This window comes from Lissotriton helveticus, chromosome 4_2 (assembly GCF_964261635.1).
Source record: "Lissotriton helveticus chromosome 4_2, aLisHel1.1, whole genome shotgun sequence".
Taxonomy (NCBI): Eukaryota; Metazoa; Chordata; class Amphibia; order Caudata; family Salamandridae; genus Lissotriton; species Lissotriton helveticus.
Window position 1 is genome coordinate 130902221 of NC_136064.1, and position 17442 is coordinate 130919662.

A 17442-nucleotide genomic window follows, 5' to 3' on the forward strand; every position below is an offset into this window, starting at 1 on the left:
AGAGAGGACCTGGTTTGGCAGCTTGAGTTGGCCTGTTCCCATGAGCAAAAAGAATGGATTAAGCCCAGATGTGTCACAGTGGATGAATGTTTGCATTGTCAGCATTCCTTCCATCATCTGCTCTTTTCAGTTGTGTCACTGTAAGTGAGAAGGGTATGCCCAGATGTGTGTCCCATGTTCACTGTACCACTATACTCAAGCTAGTTTGGCTGATGAGGGGTGATACCCCAAATCTAGTCTAAGGATGCCTATTTCGAGTCCAGGGAGGTCCTAGCTTGGCAGTTTGGGATGGATTGTTGACATGAGGAGCAAGCTCAAGACTGATTTGCATTTGGCTGGGTCCAATCTGGGGTGGCTTGGTGAGGAAAACAACAATAGATTAAACCCAGATCTGTGACTGCAAATGAACATTTGCATTGTTCGGGATTCTGTCCATTATCTGTTCATGCTGTCGCTCTAAGTGGTAACGGTATGCCCAGATGTGGTCCTGTGCTCACTGTGTCACTGGGTTCCAGCTAGCCAGCCTGTAATTGTTCCAGAATGGTTGTTTCCGGTCCTGGCTTGGCAGTGCAGGCTGGACTGCTCCCATGAGGAATCAGGGTCAAGACTGACTTGCATATGGTTGGGTCCAATCTAGGGTGGTATGGTTAGCAAAAATAACAATGGATCCAATTCAGATCTGTAACTGCGGGTGAATGTTCAGCATTCCAGCCAGCATCTATTTTATTTTGCTTGTATAAAGGTGGCGTTGTCTTCTACCAACCATTTGATACATGCATCGTGTTTCTGGATCACATGACTAGAAGTAGCTGGTAGTTTATCTTTGTGTATTGTTCGAAGTCAGTGAGACAAAGAATATATATATTTTGTTAGGATGGGGCACTCTGACTTAATGTGGGAGAGGATATGTTACCTACCACACTTACAAATCACAAAGATCTGCCTAAGCAGACTCACAAAAGGGGTAGACAACAGTCTATTGTGACCCCAGACAATCTGAGGCCAGGGCAGGGAGGCAGGAAATTCCAAGTACCCCTTAGGGAGGCAAAGCCTCTAGATGTGTATCCTACTTTAAATTGGCTCCAAGTATAAATGTTGGACCTCAAACCCCAACTCTTTAGATATATTCTGGACCTGTGGATTCTGCAAGGAAGAAGGACTGCCCAGTTGTGAAGCCTGCTCTACTGATCTGCGTTGCTGTCGAAGGAATGTTCCACTACCCATAGACTGTTGTTGCTATACCAGGATTCTTGTTCTTCTTCTTCTTATTATTAAATTGAGTCTTGGGACTGCGCATGGCTACCCATAGGCATCCCGGAGCTGGTTGCAACGGTACAACATGTTTCTGTTTTACTGCAGCTTCTGGAAAAGCCATGTTTTTAGATGTTTCCTGAAAGAGAGGTGCTGTGATGTGGATCTAAGTTGTAAGGGCAGTGTGTTCCACAGAATGGATGCATTGTATGAAAACATTTGTCCCCCTTACCCTCCAGATCTTCGGAACTTTGGCTAGGAACAGATTGGCAGATCTCAGAGTGTGCAAGGGGAGTGGAAGGAGACAAGGGTGGAATGAATTTGTGGGCCGGTGTCCCAGAGGGTCCTGTGTGCAATGCAGATTGATTTATACATAACGCGCTCTGATATGGGGAGCCAGTGCAGTGTTCTCAGTGCTGGCTTAGCTGATTGTTTTCTGGAAATGTTGTATAATAGTCTGGCTGCGCAGTTCTGTCCCACTTGGAGTTTTCTTATTACGGAATTAGGGCTGCCCAGGTAAAGTGCATTGCAATAGCCCAACTGGGGGAGTATAAGTGCTTGTACCATCATTATACGTGCGGTATCTGGGAGAAGTGGTAGTATTTTCCTAAGTTGCCTTAGATGCCAAAGCATGTGGCTGCCACTTGTACCGCTTGGTGATCTAGTTTAAGTGACTTATCCAGCCAGATTCCGAGGCTCTTTATTGTATCCTTGTGTTTTGGGATTGGTCCCAGGCATGCTGGCCATCTTAAGTCTGTGAAGCCACTAGCTGTATTACTGAGGATCATGCATTCAGTCTTATCCCGGTTAAGCTTCAGGTAAGACTGATCCATCCAGGTAACCTCCTTAGACAGACCCTCTTCCAAGTCAATTGTGCTCCGATCAGGGTGGTTGACGGCTACCACCAGTTGGGTGTCATTGGTGTACGTTACTATCTGGGCTCCATATGGGATGACAAGATCGGCAAGGGGTCTCAAGTACACGTTGAATAGGGTGGGGCTCACCGAGGACCCCTGAGGCACCCCACAGGTGAGTGGGATCTTCCTTGAGGTATGATTGCCTTTAAATGCTTGAAATGTTCTGTCTGTAAGGAAGAACTTGATCCAGGAAAAAGTATTTCCTGTCACTCCCACCTCCTTGAGTCTGTCTAGTAAAGTGCCATGATGTACTGTGTCAAATGTGGCACTCAGATTTAATAGGATGAGTGGCACTGTCACCGCCACTCCTGCTGTGAACTGTTTAGATAAAACCAGCCTCCCTGTGTGTACCAGTGCTCCAAGATCCCCAAGAGCGATTGGGCTGACTTCCTGTTTTCAAGCTAAAGACACAGAACATGCTTCTCTGAGCCACACATCTTTGATGCAGGACAACACATCACCTTTTCAAGTGTCATGTAGATTGCCTTTGTCTTTATACTGTGTTAAGTTAGCATGAGCTTTTTAGAAGCTAAACACCATATTCTCCTTCCCGTTGCTTTGCACATGGCACGTGATATTATAAATGTTCAGAGTTTAGCAGAATAGTTTGCTTCACACGAGAATAATATGTTTTTCCTATAGTATTACACTGGCTTGGTAAGCTATGTCTGAAGAAGTGAGTGCCAAGGCCCTCAAGGTTACTTCAATACAGTAGTTGTTATTCTGTCTAATCAGCGCACGTCCTAGACACAACACATATGCAGCTGTGGGTGGCTTGAGTTTTCAGCGTGTTTAAAATTGCACTGCGAAGAGCATGTGGACACAGTCTGACGAACCTTTGCATGCAGAGAGCTGGTGTAGAATGTGATGTGATCTCATTCTACTAGAACCAAAGGTATGGGGCCACCCTTGTTATCCCAAGAGACCTTCTATAGATCGAATACAATATAGTAGCAAGGGAAGGTAAGATTTAGGTACATTTAGCCTTCTGACCTTTAGCATTTTAACATGCTTTCTCCCTTTGTATTCTATGGAATTGTAACTATGCTGATAACCTTGTTTCTTATAATATTTTTGCTTGTATTAGCTAAGATACTATACTTGAGAACACAGCAGTAGAAATAAATATTTCAAATTAGCACTTGTCCTCCTTCACTCCTTGTTTTGGACTGATCAGTGAGTAGAACGAAAGAGTGTTTATGTGTTCCACGTTTCCTTAGGTGTACTAAGGTCATGTTCTGGGTTGTCTAATTATTGGGCATTTGTAAGAACCAATAAGACACTGATTGCTAGTCTGGTAGGGGATTTTGGGTACTAAGGTGAGTTTTGGTACTCCCTAACTCACCAAGGTTCCAAGTCTTTGCGCACAGTTCTGCGTCGAAGCGGAATCCCTGAGACACAAGCTTTTCAAGCGTCATCAAGCGTGAGGCATCCCAATGCCAAATCTCAGCCCAGCATCCCACCTTCTTGCAGTTCTGATACAAAACCATGTATCGCATTGGCAACTACACCTAGCGTGACAAATCTCTGTGCCAATAAACATCCAGCTCAATAGGCCACATCTTGACGCAGGTCCTCACAAGCCCCAGTGGCTTCACTGTCAGTGGCACAGTTGGAATCATCTCGGCCACAGCACTGACGCATCACTACACATGTCTTCTCAAACCCCAGCAGGTTCATCAACGATGAGGCCGGACCACACGCTTTCACAGACAGTCACTGACTCCACTGCATGATGCATCTAGGCACAGGACTTCGCATCACAGGCTCCATGTCAATGGTTTCTCGCTGTCATTACTGTTTGAAGTGATGCATAAATACTTTAAACACTGTTTCTAAGTTAAGCCTGACTGCTTTGTGGCAAGCTACCAGAGCAAATGTTATTTTGGAGTTTGCTTGCAACTTCACCCTGCCAAGGATTGTGGTTGCTGCTGGAGTAGGGTTTCACTCGACCTGAATGAGTATCCCAATTTCCAACAATTGTGTAACTTTCTACCCCTGAGTCAGTCTTCTTACAAGACAAAACACGAGTTGGCTAGAGTGGAAAAACTACAAAATAAACAAGTACCCACATTGATGATGACTTGAGCTGTGTATCTAAATCACAAAGAGCCACCCAATAATCCCCCAGGGACTGGGTATAATCAATAACAAAATACAGTTGCCCCTCGAGGAACCATTTCAATCTCCTTATCATTCAAATGTATGCCACATTCGTGATCAATAGTTAAACAACTGCAGGAGAGGAGTATACAAACATACATATACCCAAGTATATCAAAACATGATATTTATTATTTTCATATAATAATAATAATCCACATTTGTAAAGCGCACAAACACCCGTAAGGGTCTCTAGGCGCTGGGGGCCTCGGGAAGATTAAACACGCTATTGCCCAGTCTCACATGGTGCTGGGCTAATCTGCCGCCGGTGATCGAACCGTGATCCCCCGATTCTGGAGTCAGTCACCCTAGCCGCTGCGCCACACCTCTTCCTTATTCTTTTAAATGTATCTTTTGATATTTGGCAACATACACAATACTGAAAAATATAAACTTGTTTACAGTAGTGTAAAAACACCTTTGGCCTAATATATGGACAAATAAAGTACCATATTAGATGAAAATCAAAATCAAACATAGCATTTTATCAGATGCATAGTCAAAAATAAACAAATAAGCAAAACGGTGCTAGGAGTTGACGTTTCGGTCCCCCGTTGGTCTAAGAGATCCACAGGACCATCAACAGGACGATGAAGTTGCACATCTATACATCAAATATAAAAGAACAAACTCACACTTAATAATCCCTGCATAAAAAGGTATCGATATTGCTTCACACAGATAGACAACAAAACCAACAAAACAACACAAGTGGATTCAACAGATTCAAATTACTTAGTAGTGTCACACCAAATAACCTCTAAACATGCCCCCATCTCTGTTTGTGCCCAAAAGTGCAAGGAAATCACCCAAGGATTCAACAACACTTACAAAGAAGTGTGAGAGTAACAGGAATCGTCTCCTTGATATCTGGAAGCACCAGTCCAAAGCGATTCTGGTTGAGAGACATTTACAAAGCCCTTAGTCTCAACACTCCTCTAGTAACTCAGAAAAGCTATATACAACACTTTGTCAGGCACAGTACTCACATTTGTCTTCACCAATGATCACCTATTACCTAAAATGACATAAATATACAGAACTCAGAATCAAGACTGTCCATGCCTACTGGTTGAAAACCCAATGTAACCATAGGTGTTGTATTACAGCAATATTTGTACTCACAGTATATTCTCAAAGAGCTTCTCATCACCTACAATGAAATAGACAGCATCTTAGTTAGAGTCCGCTCATATAGCCTAAACCCATGGTGCCCGGGTCAGTCATATCCAAGCATTATTAAAAACGCATTATTAAAAACACGCAGATCACTTACTTCAATCAACCTGAATAACAGGACCCGTATTATTGAGTTTGTTTCCTCGACTTCCAAAGACCGAGTGGCACAAACGCCTTCCCGCTGAGCTTTAATTCTGTCCAAGGGACAGTCATCATAAGGGTTATAAGATAATAAACCCAATAGTCCTATTGCCAGATTGCGCAATGTAAATCCACATCAAAGGAACACTAATTTACTATATCTCAAAAATATCCAAAATGTATATGTCCCGTAGATTTATAAAGAACTAATTCAAGGCTAAAAAGCTTTTAATTTACAGATGATAATATGGATGAAAATCACCAGCAAAAATAAAACCGCAGTGATATAAAAGGCACACTGAAACCAAAAATCCTTTCAAATGGTAGCAAACGATATCGTGGCAACTGCAGCGGCCACCTTGTGATGGGACAAACGTTGTGAAAACACTAGATGTACAAGATTAATGTCTCACATACCACATAGAGGCCATATTAAAGACAAGGTTTTTGAATACTACTCCAGACAACAGATTATTCAACAGAACAACCCACACGAAATCTAAGTTATCAAAGAAGACCTATTATATACCAAGTCTTAAAATCACATTCGACTAAATATAGACTAAATATACAAAAGTAAACTCGCTGACAATTATAAGGCCATACAGATGAAAAGAACAGAGGGATGTATATATTCAGAAACGATGAATTCATATCAATATGGTCAGAAACAATGAATTCAGAGAGCGTGAATGGTAACATACAACAACTACATCATATGGCAAACAAATCTTTTACTAAAAAGTCGCTAGAGTATGCCATTCGATGAATGAATTCAATCCCTTTTTAACTGTATTACATGTCCAAATCCATTTGTTCTCTTTCTGTGTGAGCAATCGATCCACATTAGTGCGTCTTCTAGTATTTTTCAGAACTTCCAATACAAACCATTTCATTTGTGTAGGCATGTGGGACATTAGTTGGTAATGTTGTAATAAAGGTGCAGTCAACACATGGCAACAAATTCGCGACTGATGCTGCAAAATACGTTTCCTAACTTCTTGAGTTGTTTTTCCAATGTATGTTAGAGAGCATGGACACTGCACACAATAAATTACATTTTTTGTTAAACAATTGGAATGTTGACGTAAAACGAATTCTTTCCCATTCAGGTTACAACTCTTAACCATGGTGGTGGTGGCACAGGCAGTACAATTACCGCAAGGGTAATGTCCTACCACTGGGATAAGACCGCATAGGGTTTGTATTGTCGTAGGTGCTGGATCATTGTAAGCCCTTACTAGGTGATCACGCAAGTCTCTGCCCCTTTTAAAAGCGAAACAAGGTATTTATAACTGTGGTTCAACCTTTCTAATGAGATGCCAGTTATGTTTTATTATCTTGGTGATGACTTTGGAAGTAGTTACGCATGTTATAGGTTGTGTGACGTGCATATTCTCTTGGAAATGTTCTTCTTTGTGCAACAATGACTGTCTGTCGTAGTATCATGCTCGCTTCATGGCATGTTTTACCAGTCTATATGGGTATGACCTCAAGACCAATTTTGCCAATTACACCTTTGCCTCCCTGAAGTAATCCTCCCTTTGGTACAATTGCGTCTTATACACAAGAATTGACCAAAAGTGAGATTATCGCGTAGATTCCTTGGGTGATGGCTATTGTACTTTATTAAAGTATTCCTTGCCGTCGGTTTGGTATAGAGACTCATAGATAGATGTCGTTCGTCATTTTTTATCTGTGGGCTCAAGTTGCAGAATTTGACTCTGTTGAATTTAGGAAAGTTATATAATCTCCAAGGATTTCCAGCCACAGGTGGAAATAGGCAGGTAGCACTTATCATGCTGTGATATAGTGCTTAGAGTAGGTTTAAAGCAATCCTGGCTGGAGTTCACAGAGGAACTCTGTGAAGTACAAAAAAAAATCTGTTGCACTACGCAGAGCTCCACAAGTGGCAGAGTATGTTAGAAAAATGCAGTTTGCTGTCATTTTTATCACTGGGTGGTGGTTCCCACTGTAAAATTATCACAAGCGGCACCATGCCCAGTGCAAATGGACTCAGCTTCCTTTCCGTCACTTGAGTAGATTTTCTACTCGAGTGTCAGCTTTTTCAACGCAAACGGATGATTTCTCAATGTGAGCGATCGCAAGCATACCCGGCCAATCACATTGAGATATCCAACAGCCAATGTTAAGAATCTCACCGGGAGATTGATTTTACTTGCTTGCTCTTGCAACTTGACATTGACAAGTGTGAATGAGGAACAATCTCACCGGGAGGTAGTTTTTCCTTACTTGTGCTTGCCAACTTGATGTATAGGAGCACAAGCAAGGAAAAAACCCTGCCCTGCTACGCAGAGTGGAGTTTTTCAGAACCCCATGTAATGCAGAGTGTGGAAAACTTTGCAAACTCCTTGAGCCAAGTGTAGTTCACTGTCCAGGCTTAATTTGATGATGAAAAATCAACACGAATATCACCACGTGACATGCCAGAGGGTGAAGCTACTCTAGTTTGTTTTGCTGCTACTTGAGAAAATGTTATACTTAAGCAGAACAACCTCCTGTAATAGCAGAGATTAGAAAAATATCACTGGGTGTCTTCATAGCAACTAGAAATCGTTCTAGGGGATATAAAATGTTTTTTACAATTCTGTAGCTGCATGCAGGAAAAAAAAATCTCTATCATGTTGCAATTTCCAGAATTTGAACAAAACTCCGTGTTACAAGAGTAATGCAGAGTCACCAAAATTCCACCAATTCTGCAGGTGGAGTTGAATATTTCTGTCATAATCATTCAGAATTTTCCTTATGCTGCATGAAGGTGGGCAGTTGATTAGCTCCGCTGATGAAAATATAAAAAATTAAAAAGGCTTGTAGAAAAGCACTTTAAGAAAGCAGGTGTTATTTCAGGGTCATTATTTTAATACTTCCACATTTCTGTCCCTGTCTCATTTTATTGAATGATAAGGGTGGATCAGTATTTGTGGTCTTATTAATATTAATATTGATAAGAAAGAATTCAGACAGAGTTTCATCCGAGAAGGACTTGAGTGTCTGCCCAGAATGGCGTCGGAACTTGGGGACCATACATCGGTCCGCTCACCTAATATAAAAGCAGACCTTGGGTTGGTCACACTTCCCCAACGGCCAACGGAGTAGGGGCCATTGGAGAATTGTGCTCCGAAGCCCCACCTAATTTAGCTGGATGAACATACTGCTGTTTGTTACTGCCCTGCACAGCCAGACAAACCCTGATGGTAAGGGGAATTAAAAAACAACAAAAAAAACACCCATCACCATTGGTGAATACTCCTATGGCAATAGGACTGTTTTTTTTTTCTTTTCAAAAATCCAATTTGGAGTTTTGTTTTTAAAATTTAAAAAAAGTTGTAAAACATTACCATATAGCGCCATCAGGTTTGACAGAGCCATACATCAAAGTTTCAATACATTCAGAAGATCAGCCTTGACTGCAGTTCCTATGAATGGCAGAAATGTCAGTGAAGCTGATGGACATTTCTAAATTTGGCCGGTGAATACTCCATCAGGGGGACAGAGTCATTTGCTTTGTTAAAATCAGACCCTTAATATGAACAACAATATCATGAAACTAGAAAGAAATATAAGAGACGTCTAGACTGACACTATAGAGGAAATGATCACAACCAGACCCAAGTCAAACGCTCAGGTTTACGGGTTGGCCATACTCTTGCCAATTTTTAAGCCCTGCTTGACCACCAACATCATCCCAGACAGCGGAAGAAGGTACTTGTTGGTTCCAATTCATGAAACTTCTCCCTTGACTCACTGAATTTCACTTCTCGCTGTTAAGGGAAAGTGTTTTGCTAAAGTACTAAATCAGGAACTGAAGAACTAGACTCCTGAGAGGCAACAGTTTCTGATATATCAAATAGGGTTCCATATCTATCTGATCAAAATCAAGCCCTTGAGAAAGCAAGAGCCTTTTTCTTTGAATGTGGAAGGAACAAGATTCAAGCATTGCTGATAATTTTAGACCAGACAAACATAGGGCTCCATTAATCATTGGTTTTGATTACTTCGTATTCTAACATCAATACCATCAAATTTAAGAGCTGCAAATCTAAGGGCATATTTTTGCCCATATATTAAAAAAAATGAGAAAAATGGCATTTAGAACAATCAACACTGGAAAAGGTAACAACCTATAGGTATCTAGGAATATGGATTGATGAAAGATTGGTGACATAGGTGGCTGTAGAAGCTCTACAAGACTTACTAGGTGGAGTGTTGGTTGGATTATACTCCAGGCCATATTGTGCAAGGCCCACTCATGCTCTCTGCAGTTTATGGTATGAAATTAGGGTGAGACCGCAGGAGCAGCGAGAGTTGAGAGGTTAAGTTCCTGGGTCAAAAGAGTTCCCAGAAAGGGGCAATCTGTTCAGAGAATCTGAGACTGAAACTCTGAGCGGATCATCGATGAAAGCCTGTGGTTGGAAATCAAAGGGAGGCCTGAAAGCAGGTGAGACAAGTGGGTGAGATATGCAAGCATCCTGGTGTGGTAGCCAGAAGAGCTACCTCTGCCAGAGGGGAGATAGCCGAGCATGCCAGAAGCAGCTACTTTAGGGTGTAGTGCAGTTTGCTGCCCTGCTACTGCTTGTGTTAAAAGTACAGTGATTAGTGGTTCAACTCCTTGCTGTTGTGCCCTAGCAGCCCCATTCATTGATCAGACTGTTGCTTGGTGATGTCTCTGTAATGCCAATACCTAGGCCTCAGAATATAAAGTTTCCAAAGATAACAATAACCACAAACAAACAGAGATCCAGTCATCTCTAACAGGGTAGGGCCTGTGCAAAAATGGAGTTAAATCCTCCCAAAAACAAAGACGCCTACCCTACAATTTTAAAAGGGTAAATACAGATATTTATCCTGTGGGAAAAGGAAAAGCTATCACAAGAGGAATTGACTTGGCGGCCTGGCTCTAAAGGGAGTAGCCTCTCCTGCAGAAGGATACAACAGTTCTCCCTAGTCCACCTCTCATATATCCTTCTCCCCCCATACTCCGTAGCATCTCCTTTATTAGTCTCTATGGTGGTGGATAACACTCATATAACCCCCCCCAATAGGGCTTTTCCAATCAATAAGTTATAAACATCTGGGAGGAACAGTGTACCTTACCAGACCTGGATTTAGATGGTTTACAAGACAAAAGTTTGATTCTTGAGACTCTGGGGTCACCTCCCGCAATTGCTCCCATGGGACTGCAACCTTTTCGCAGTACTCATTCAAATCATCCTTCTTTGATATCCTACCTCTATGTAAGTCTTGACATCGATATAAGTGGTATACAAATATGTCATCCACTATGTCAAGAGGTAAAGGAGTCAGCCTCCCCATATTGTCTAGAAAGACTGTTAGATCCAATTTTGCAACTTTTACAAAAATGTGTTGGTGGAACAGATAATATTTTTGACACTGTGACAGATATACAAAGGGATTCGGTAATCAGCAAGAAGGAAAAAGATATGGGCTTAGAGGAGTAAGTTGAAACAGAATGGGCCTTGACGCCTGACAGAAAGATCCATCAGAAAGATGTTTGTTATCAAATTGACTTTGGTTCCCATGCAGGAAAAACTCAATGTAAGAAGCTTACAAAAAAGTTATTTATCCCAATAGTCCAGTTGATTCTATTAAATGTATTTTTGAAACTATCCTCAATACGAAAAGCATGAATTGCAATCCCAAGAACGCTGACCAGGATATGTTTCCAGTCTTTGTTTAAAACTTTTTTATTATTTTTATATAACTGTGAACACATTATGGTACAGGCAGTGCTGTTAATATTCACACAAACAATAAACAATTAACACACTAGTTTGCTAGGCGGTCCTCAGTGTATGTGAATTTTGGTGCTCTGGAAATACTGCTTGTTTCAACTGATATTGAGCGTAATCCCTGCTGCTAATAATTGTGTTGAATCTGTACATGTTTTAAAACTGATGAGTGGAGATCCAACCCCTACGCCAGCCGTTGCATGACATTACTGTGCTTCCAGATAAAAGATTTAATTTTTATGAAATGGGGGTGCGCAGATCAAACAGTACAGTAGCCATGTGGTAATGTTTAAAATCAAGTTCTTTATTCCAAATTCTTTAAATCATCTGCAAACCGAGAGAATCAGCCAACACGTTTCATTCCCATACTGGGAACTTCATCAGGGCCATGAGAGAGTAATGATTGGAATGTGCTCTCTCACGACTGCCAGTGCCAGGCATTCAGTGATGTCATAATGTGTAGGTGCTCCCAAAGTCACCTAAGGCACGCCTGTCTGCACCCGTCCATGCATGACTGGGTCCAGGGGCCAGGACTGTTTTTCTCAGCGGAAAAACTACATGGGAAGCTATGCTCTAGGTGGAAATATAGTAGATAAGCTGAGAGTCGAGAAAATCCTGAGGAACAATGGAGGGGGCCTACCTATGATCCCGCGTCCAGCATCCCACAAAAATACCGTATACGAAAACCAGCCAAGACTCAAGGTGCCAATTCTTAACACACATTACTTACAGAAGCCCCACCTTGAAGTCTTTTCACTTCTCCAAGGTGGAGACATAGACCACTTGAAGCTTACAGAAACCGGGCTAGGTGACACCTCAGACACAGACATCATTGCAGCCCCCCCCGGGAGACTTTGATGCCCTCTGGCAAACCCAAAAAAATAAAACAAAAGAAGGGGGCGTGTCCATCTTCTTTATTAGGCAGATAATTGTTGCCAAAACAGTGGCAGAGAGCATTGGAAATGCAGATATACTTGGGGTCAAAATCTAATTTCAATCCTCCTGCCTCCTACTCTTGGTAGCGTACCACCCCCCGTGGTAAACCCCCTGCTTCAAAAATATATTTTCTGAGAATATTATAGACCTCTTCTAACGGTGCCAACAACTCCTTGTTGTGACTTCAATCATCACTGTGATAAAGTATCGATTTGAGACAGCAATGAGCTTGATAGGGCTCTATCAATGGGTCGATGGCCTCCACCACTCACTAATTAGATGCTGGGTCCCGATGGACAGCCAACTGTCACAACCACCCCAGAGTCGAAAAAGGTGCAAAGCTGGAAAAAAATTGAGGCAGAGAACCTAGTGGACACCCTACTCAGGCCCCCCCAAAATGTAAGGTAGGAAATCTTGACCAGGAGAGTGAAGCCCTCACCGGTACTCTACACATGCCATAGACCAAGTGGCACTAGAGTGAAGGGACAGAGTTAGGGACAAGGGCAAGGGGGCCCCCTGGTTTGATGAGGTTTTTAGGGAAGGGAAGCAAAATCTCTGCCAAGCTGAAATGTGGTGGCATAAAGCTTATGACCCAGCTGAGCTGATAATCTACAAAACACTACTTACCTCGTACAAAAAATCTATTACGACCAGGAAAGCCGAGTACTACGAGGCAAGAATTACAGTTGCAGCAAACAAACTGAAAGAGACTTCCGGAAAATTAAAAGAACTCAGTTAAAATTCTGCGCAGAAATCGGCAGGTGCGCCTATAGACTGTAATGCATTCCAATCCTTCTTTCTCCAGAAGGTCAGGGATATCCTCTCCGAGATTGATAATAACCTTATAAATCAGGGTTCCTCGGTTCAGATTGACCAAAGAGCTCTTCAGCATCGTGAAAGAACTCTCCAACCCCAGCTCCAACTCCAATGACATCCCACCATCACAAGACCTGTGTGACTCCCTGGCTGCCTTCTTTCACCGCAAGACCACCGACAGCCATGACAGCTTCAACTCAAACACCCCTGCACCCACCACCGAGTCCACCACCCCTGCGACCACCACCCGCACCAGCCGCCTGACCGCCTGGTCCAACGTCAGTGATGAAGACACCATCAAAACCATGAACTCCATCCACTACGGATCCCCATCCGACCCCTGCCCTCACCACGTCTTCAACAAAGCCAGCACAACCATCGCGCCCCACTTTTGTGACACACTCCAGCAATGCGTCTCTTTTGCACCATACAGATACGTCAGAAATACTGACATATCTGTAACTCCTTGCGACATGATATGTCATACAGTAAATATGATGCATCAGGTATGTCGCAAGGAGTGCGCAGTGAGAAGTGACGCATCGCTGCTTTCACGCAGCGATGCGTCATTTCTCATCAATGAGGCCCTACGTTTTTAGTATTTTTGTGATAATAATTATTTTCATAGTACAATAAAATAGACTAAAAACAAAAAAGCTCAGAACCAAGCTTGTTCAAAGAATGAATAGCAAGTGCATATTTTGAAGGATTCAGTTTAGTGGCAGAAATAGCATTGCTGTATCTGTTTCAATTAAGGTGATGGGACATGTGGCACAATTCACAACATTATGCTTTGCAAACAAGATGCTAAATATTTCTAAGCTGCACTCAGCTGACATCAAAGAAGAATAGAATTTGGATGAGGTTTAGAGCACATGCAAATCAAACTGACTTCTGTTCATCGATCATTTGTAATTTAGATGATTTACTATAAGAATAGGTGCACACACAGGAGTAGTAGAGTTTGAAACTTTGAATAATTGAAAATGTCTTCATTTTCTGAGCTGAAAGAGCTCCATGATCGACACTTGGATGCACCTATGGTCCTGGAAACATTTACTGCAAATGATTCTGCCTTCCTTGGTGATTCAGTTATTCAGATGTTACCTTCTTTCAACAAAATATTCACCTCAGGTATGTTTTTTATAACTTCTGTTTTCCAAGCTGAAGATGTAGAGAACTATTACTGTTTATTTATTATTTATTTGAAAGTTTTATAGAGCTCGAAAAAGACCCTTGCGGGTATCAGAGCGCTTTACAGTACACGTGTATAGACATATCAAACAATAAAATTAAGCAGGACCATCACAATAACATCAGAAAGTTTATGCATTGAATTCTGAAAATTGTTATGAGAGCTTCTTTCTTTCGGTGCATTAATTGCTTCATCGGTTCTGGATATTTAAAGACAAGAATGAATAATACATGTATTTCACATTTTTGTTGCTAATGAAATCAAAAGCAGGAATAGACAGTTGACAGAATGAACAAATGTAAAATCTGAAAAGCACATTGATGATGAAAAGTACATTGTAAAGTATATTAATATTTACAATCTATCCATAATGTCTTGTACATTGTGCATTGAAAAGCAAGATAAATGTCAATAATGCCTCCTATTTTCACTGACATTGTACAAACTATGTACATTTAACAACTAGAAAACTGGAATAAAACACAGGAGGCTGTTTCTGCAACTCAGTATATAGAAGGCACTAGTGACTGAGATGGGACGAATTGTACAGATCTAATCCCAATAAAATCCTCTGACGATAAAATCATGCTCCTTCATGAATGGAATATACAAATATAGTTCCCTAGTTATTTGTATTAATCTTTTATATCTCACTGTTCATGATAATACAGCTGGAAATATTCTACCATAGATTATGTAAACTAGAATCAACATCACATTAGACACAGAACTTAGCCCCATACCCATTAGCTTGCCCCACTCATGAATAGTGCATGGGCGGCATTCAAACGTACATCGGTGCACCACATTTTGGTAGATGGCAGTGGAATTTCTATTGTCACATATTTAAATTTTAAATATTTAAAATTTTTGTTATATTGGGATACTGTGGCACTGTTCACAAACGTAAATGTACTACTAGTAGAATGCACTCCTACAATTTTAGGTATTTTAATACTTTGGGTATTAACAAAAAGGCGTGTAAAGTAGCTCAAAAATGTAGATACACTATCACTGCTGGCCCAATGTACAATGTCCATTTTCTGTTTCCCATTGTCAGGTAAATCCTGGCAGTGGGGACAAATATTGACCTCACACCCAGTGAAAACGCACTCTGGATAAAGGTTTAACTATTTTTTAGATTTGTTATGCTCCGTGGTCACCGGTGTGTGTGATGCAGTGCAGATTCTGACATGCATGGGCATCTGTGGACACTGAGCAATAGACAACGCTCTCCAAAAAGGTTGCAGGTGCTATAAAGACAGCAGATACAAAAAATATGAGAGGAATTCTTGCAGTTTGTCTAACCACTGGCAATCACTCAGTGTAGTATTCTGACCCATTGTTTGTTTGCCAACCATGCCACCTGAGATCACTCCAGTCCCAGCCATATGCAAATTAGTCTTGGTACAGCTTCAATATGAAAGGTCCAGACTCCTTTGCCCAGACAGATCCTCTCTGAAATGGAATATGTGCCACCTAAGAAGGGTGTTAGATTTCTTAGACCACATCATTCATGTGTAGGTTGGTTCCAGGGTCTCAGTGAGCAATGGCCCCTTAACCACTTTTTATAAAAACAAGTCATACAGTGCAGCATGCCAATTTGCTGGACTGCATGATAGGGAAAAAGCAGGAATATGCCATATTTAAAATAATTTCTGCTATAGTCCCTTTTGCTGGTGTCATTTTGATGCCTAGGCACACTTTCACCATGGTGCACGGGTGCCTGTGTTGCATGAAGGGCGGTTTTTGGAAGGAAGGGAAGGAAGGGATGCTTCCTTGCACAAAAACAATCAACAGTGGAATATTCCTCAGAATGCAGCACACATAGAAAGAGAAAGTAACAAGGATAATCTGGGAATGTGTAAAAAAATCATAGAAGTTGCATGAGAATAACCTGTGCCCCCCCTTTTCTTGACATATGTGGTTGGACCCTTAGCATGAAATGTCCCTGTAACTTTTGGCAGGAAGCTAGACCTTGGTCCGCAGATTAGGCTTTTTGTTACTTGGTGTAAATCCATTAAGTATATTTTGAGGTATTTGGTAAAAAATAATTGTATATTTTGGCAAATGGGCTCATGACTGAGAATTCCGCAGAGATCCTGTGAGAGCATGAGATCGAAACTGGAGAGCGAGAGGCACGAACAAGTCGTACGAGCGATCGTACGAGCGATCTTATAGGACGGCTGTTGGAATGTTATTACTGTTTGCTGTGAAGAACTAAAGTTGTTGTGGAACTGAAGAAAAAGCTATTTAGCAAGGCAGCAAGAAAGGCATGCTGTCCCCTAGTTTTGGAGAAGAGGTGTCTTTAGCATCCCTACTGTGAAAAAAATAAATGTATATATATTTAACTATGTTTTATGTTTTGTGGAACTCTCTAAGGATTGTGTATAGTAAAAAGGAGTAGATGAGTTTTCAATGTACCCTATTAGTAGGGATGCATATTTTGGTCCTTGTTTTTGAGGGGAAGTATTTATAGATAAGTTCTGTGATGATTACATTGTTAATTCAAAAGAGTTACAATCTCACGAGACTCCTGCAGGAACGTGAGCAGGAGAAAGGAGTAGGTGATGTATGAATACGCTCTGGTATGCACACTTGCTACTGTGGTAAGGAGTCTTACTGGAGATGGTGTTTATCAGAATCTACTATTTACACACAACTGCTTGGTGAGAGTGTTGAGTAGAGTGCAGTCTCTCCCTACACCCTACTATGCACATCTACTATCAGCGAGAGGGATGTTAGCATAGAGTATAGTCCCTTTCCACTTACTACTGCACACTCCCTTCAGCTGCGAGAAAGGATTGAGCAGTGAGGCTAGTCTCTCTTAACATACCCTACTATTCACACCTGTCATCTGAGCCCGAGGTCCAATAGGAGAGGCAAGTCTTTCCCCACACACATCATCTGAGAGAGAGCAAGAGATCTGAAAGGACAGTCTTGTTATTCTCCATGCACTACTACCGACATAAGTCATCTGCGAGAGATGTATGATAGGAATATGAATATGATTTGTGAAGCGCAAACTCATGCTCAAGGGCGTATTGGCACTATAGAGGCACCCAAAGTGGTA

The 17442-nt window shown here is 41.6% G+C and overlaps 1 protein-coding gene across 1 annotated transcript in view; it reads left to right on the forward strand.

Moving 5' to 3' along the window:
* Window positions 1–14151: 14151 nt before the first annotated feature.
* LOC144752112 (nicotinamide N-methyltransferase-like) overlaps window positions 14152–17442 on the forward strand; it is a 205234-nt gene continuing 201943 nt past the window's right edge. The window contains exon 1 of the mRNA XM_078640055.1: window positions 14152–14308. Coding sequence (XP_078496181.1) covers window positions 14161–14308 — 148 coding nt within the window. The 5' untranslated portion in view covers window positions 14152–14160. The remainder of the gene's footprint in view (window positions 14309–17442) is intronic.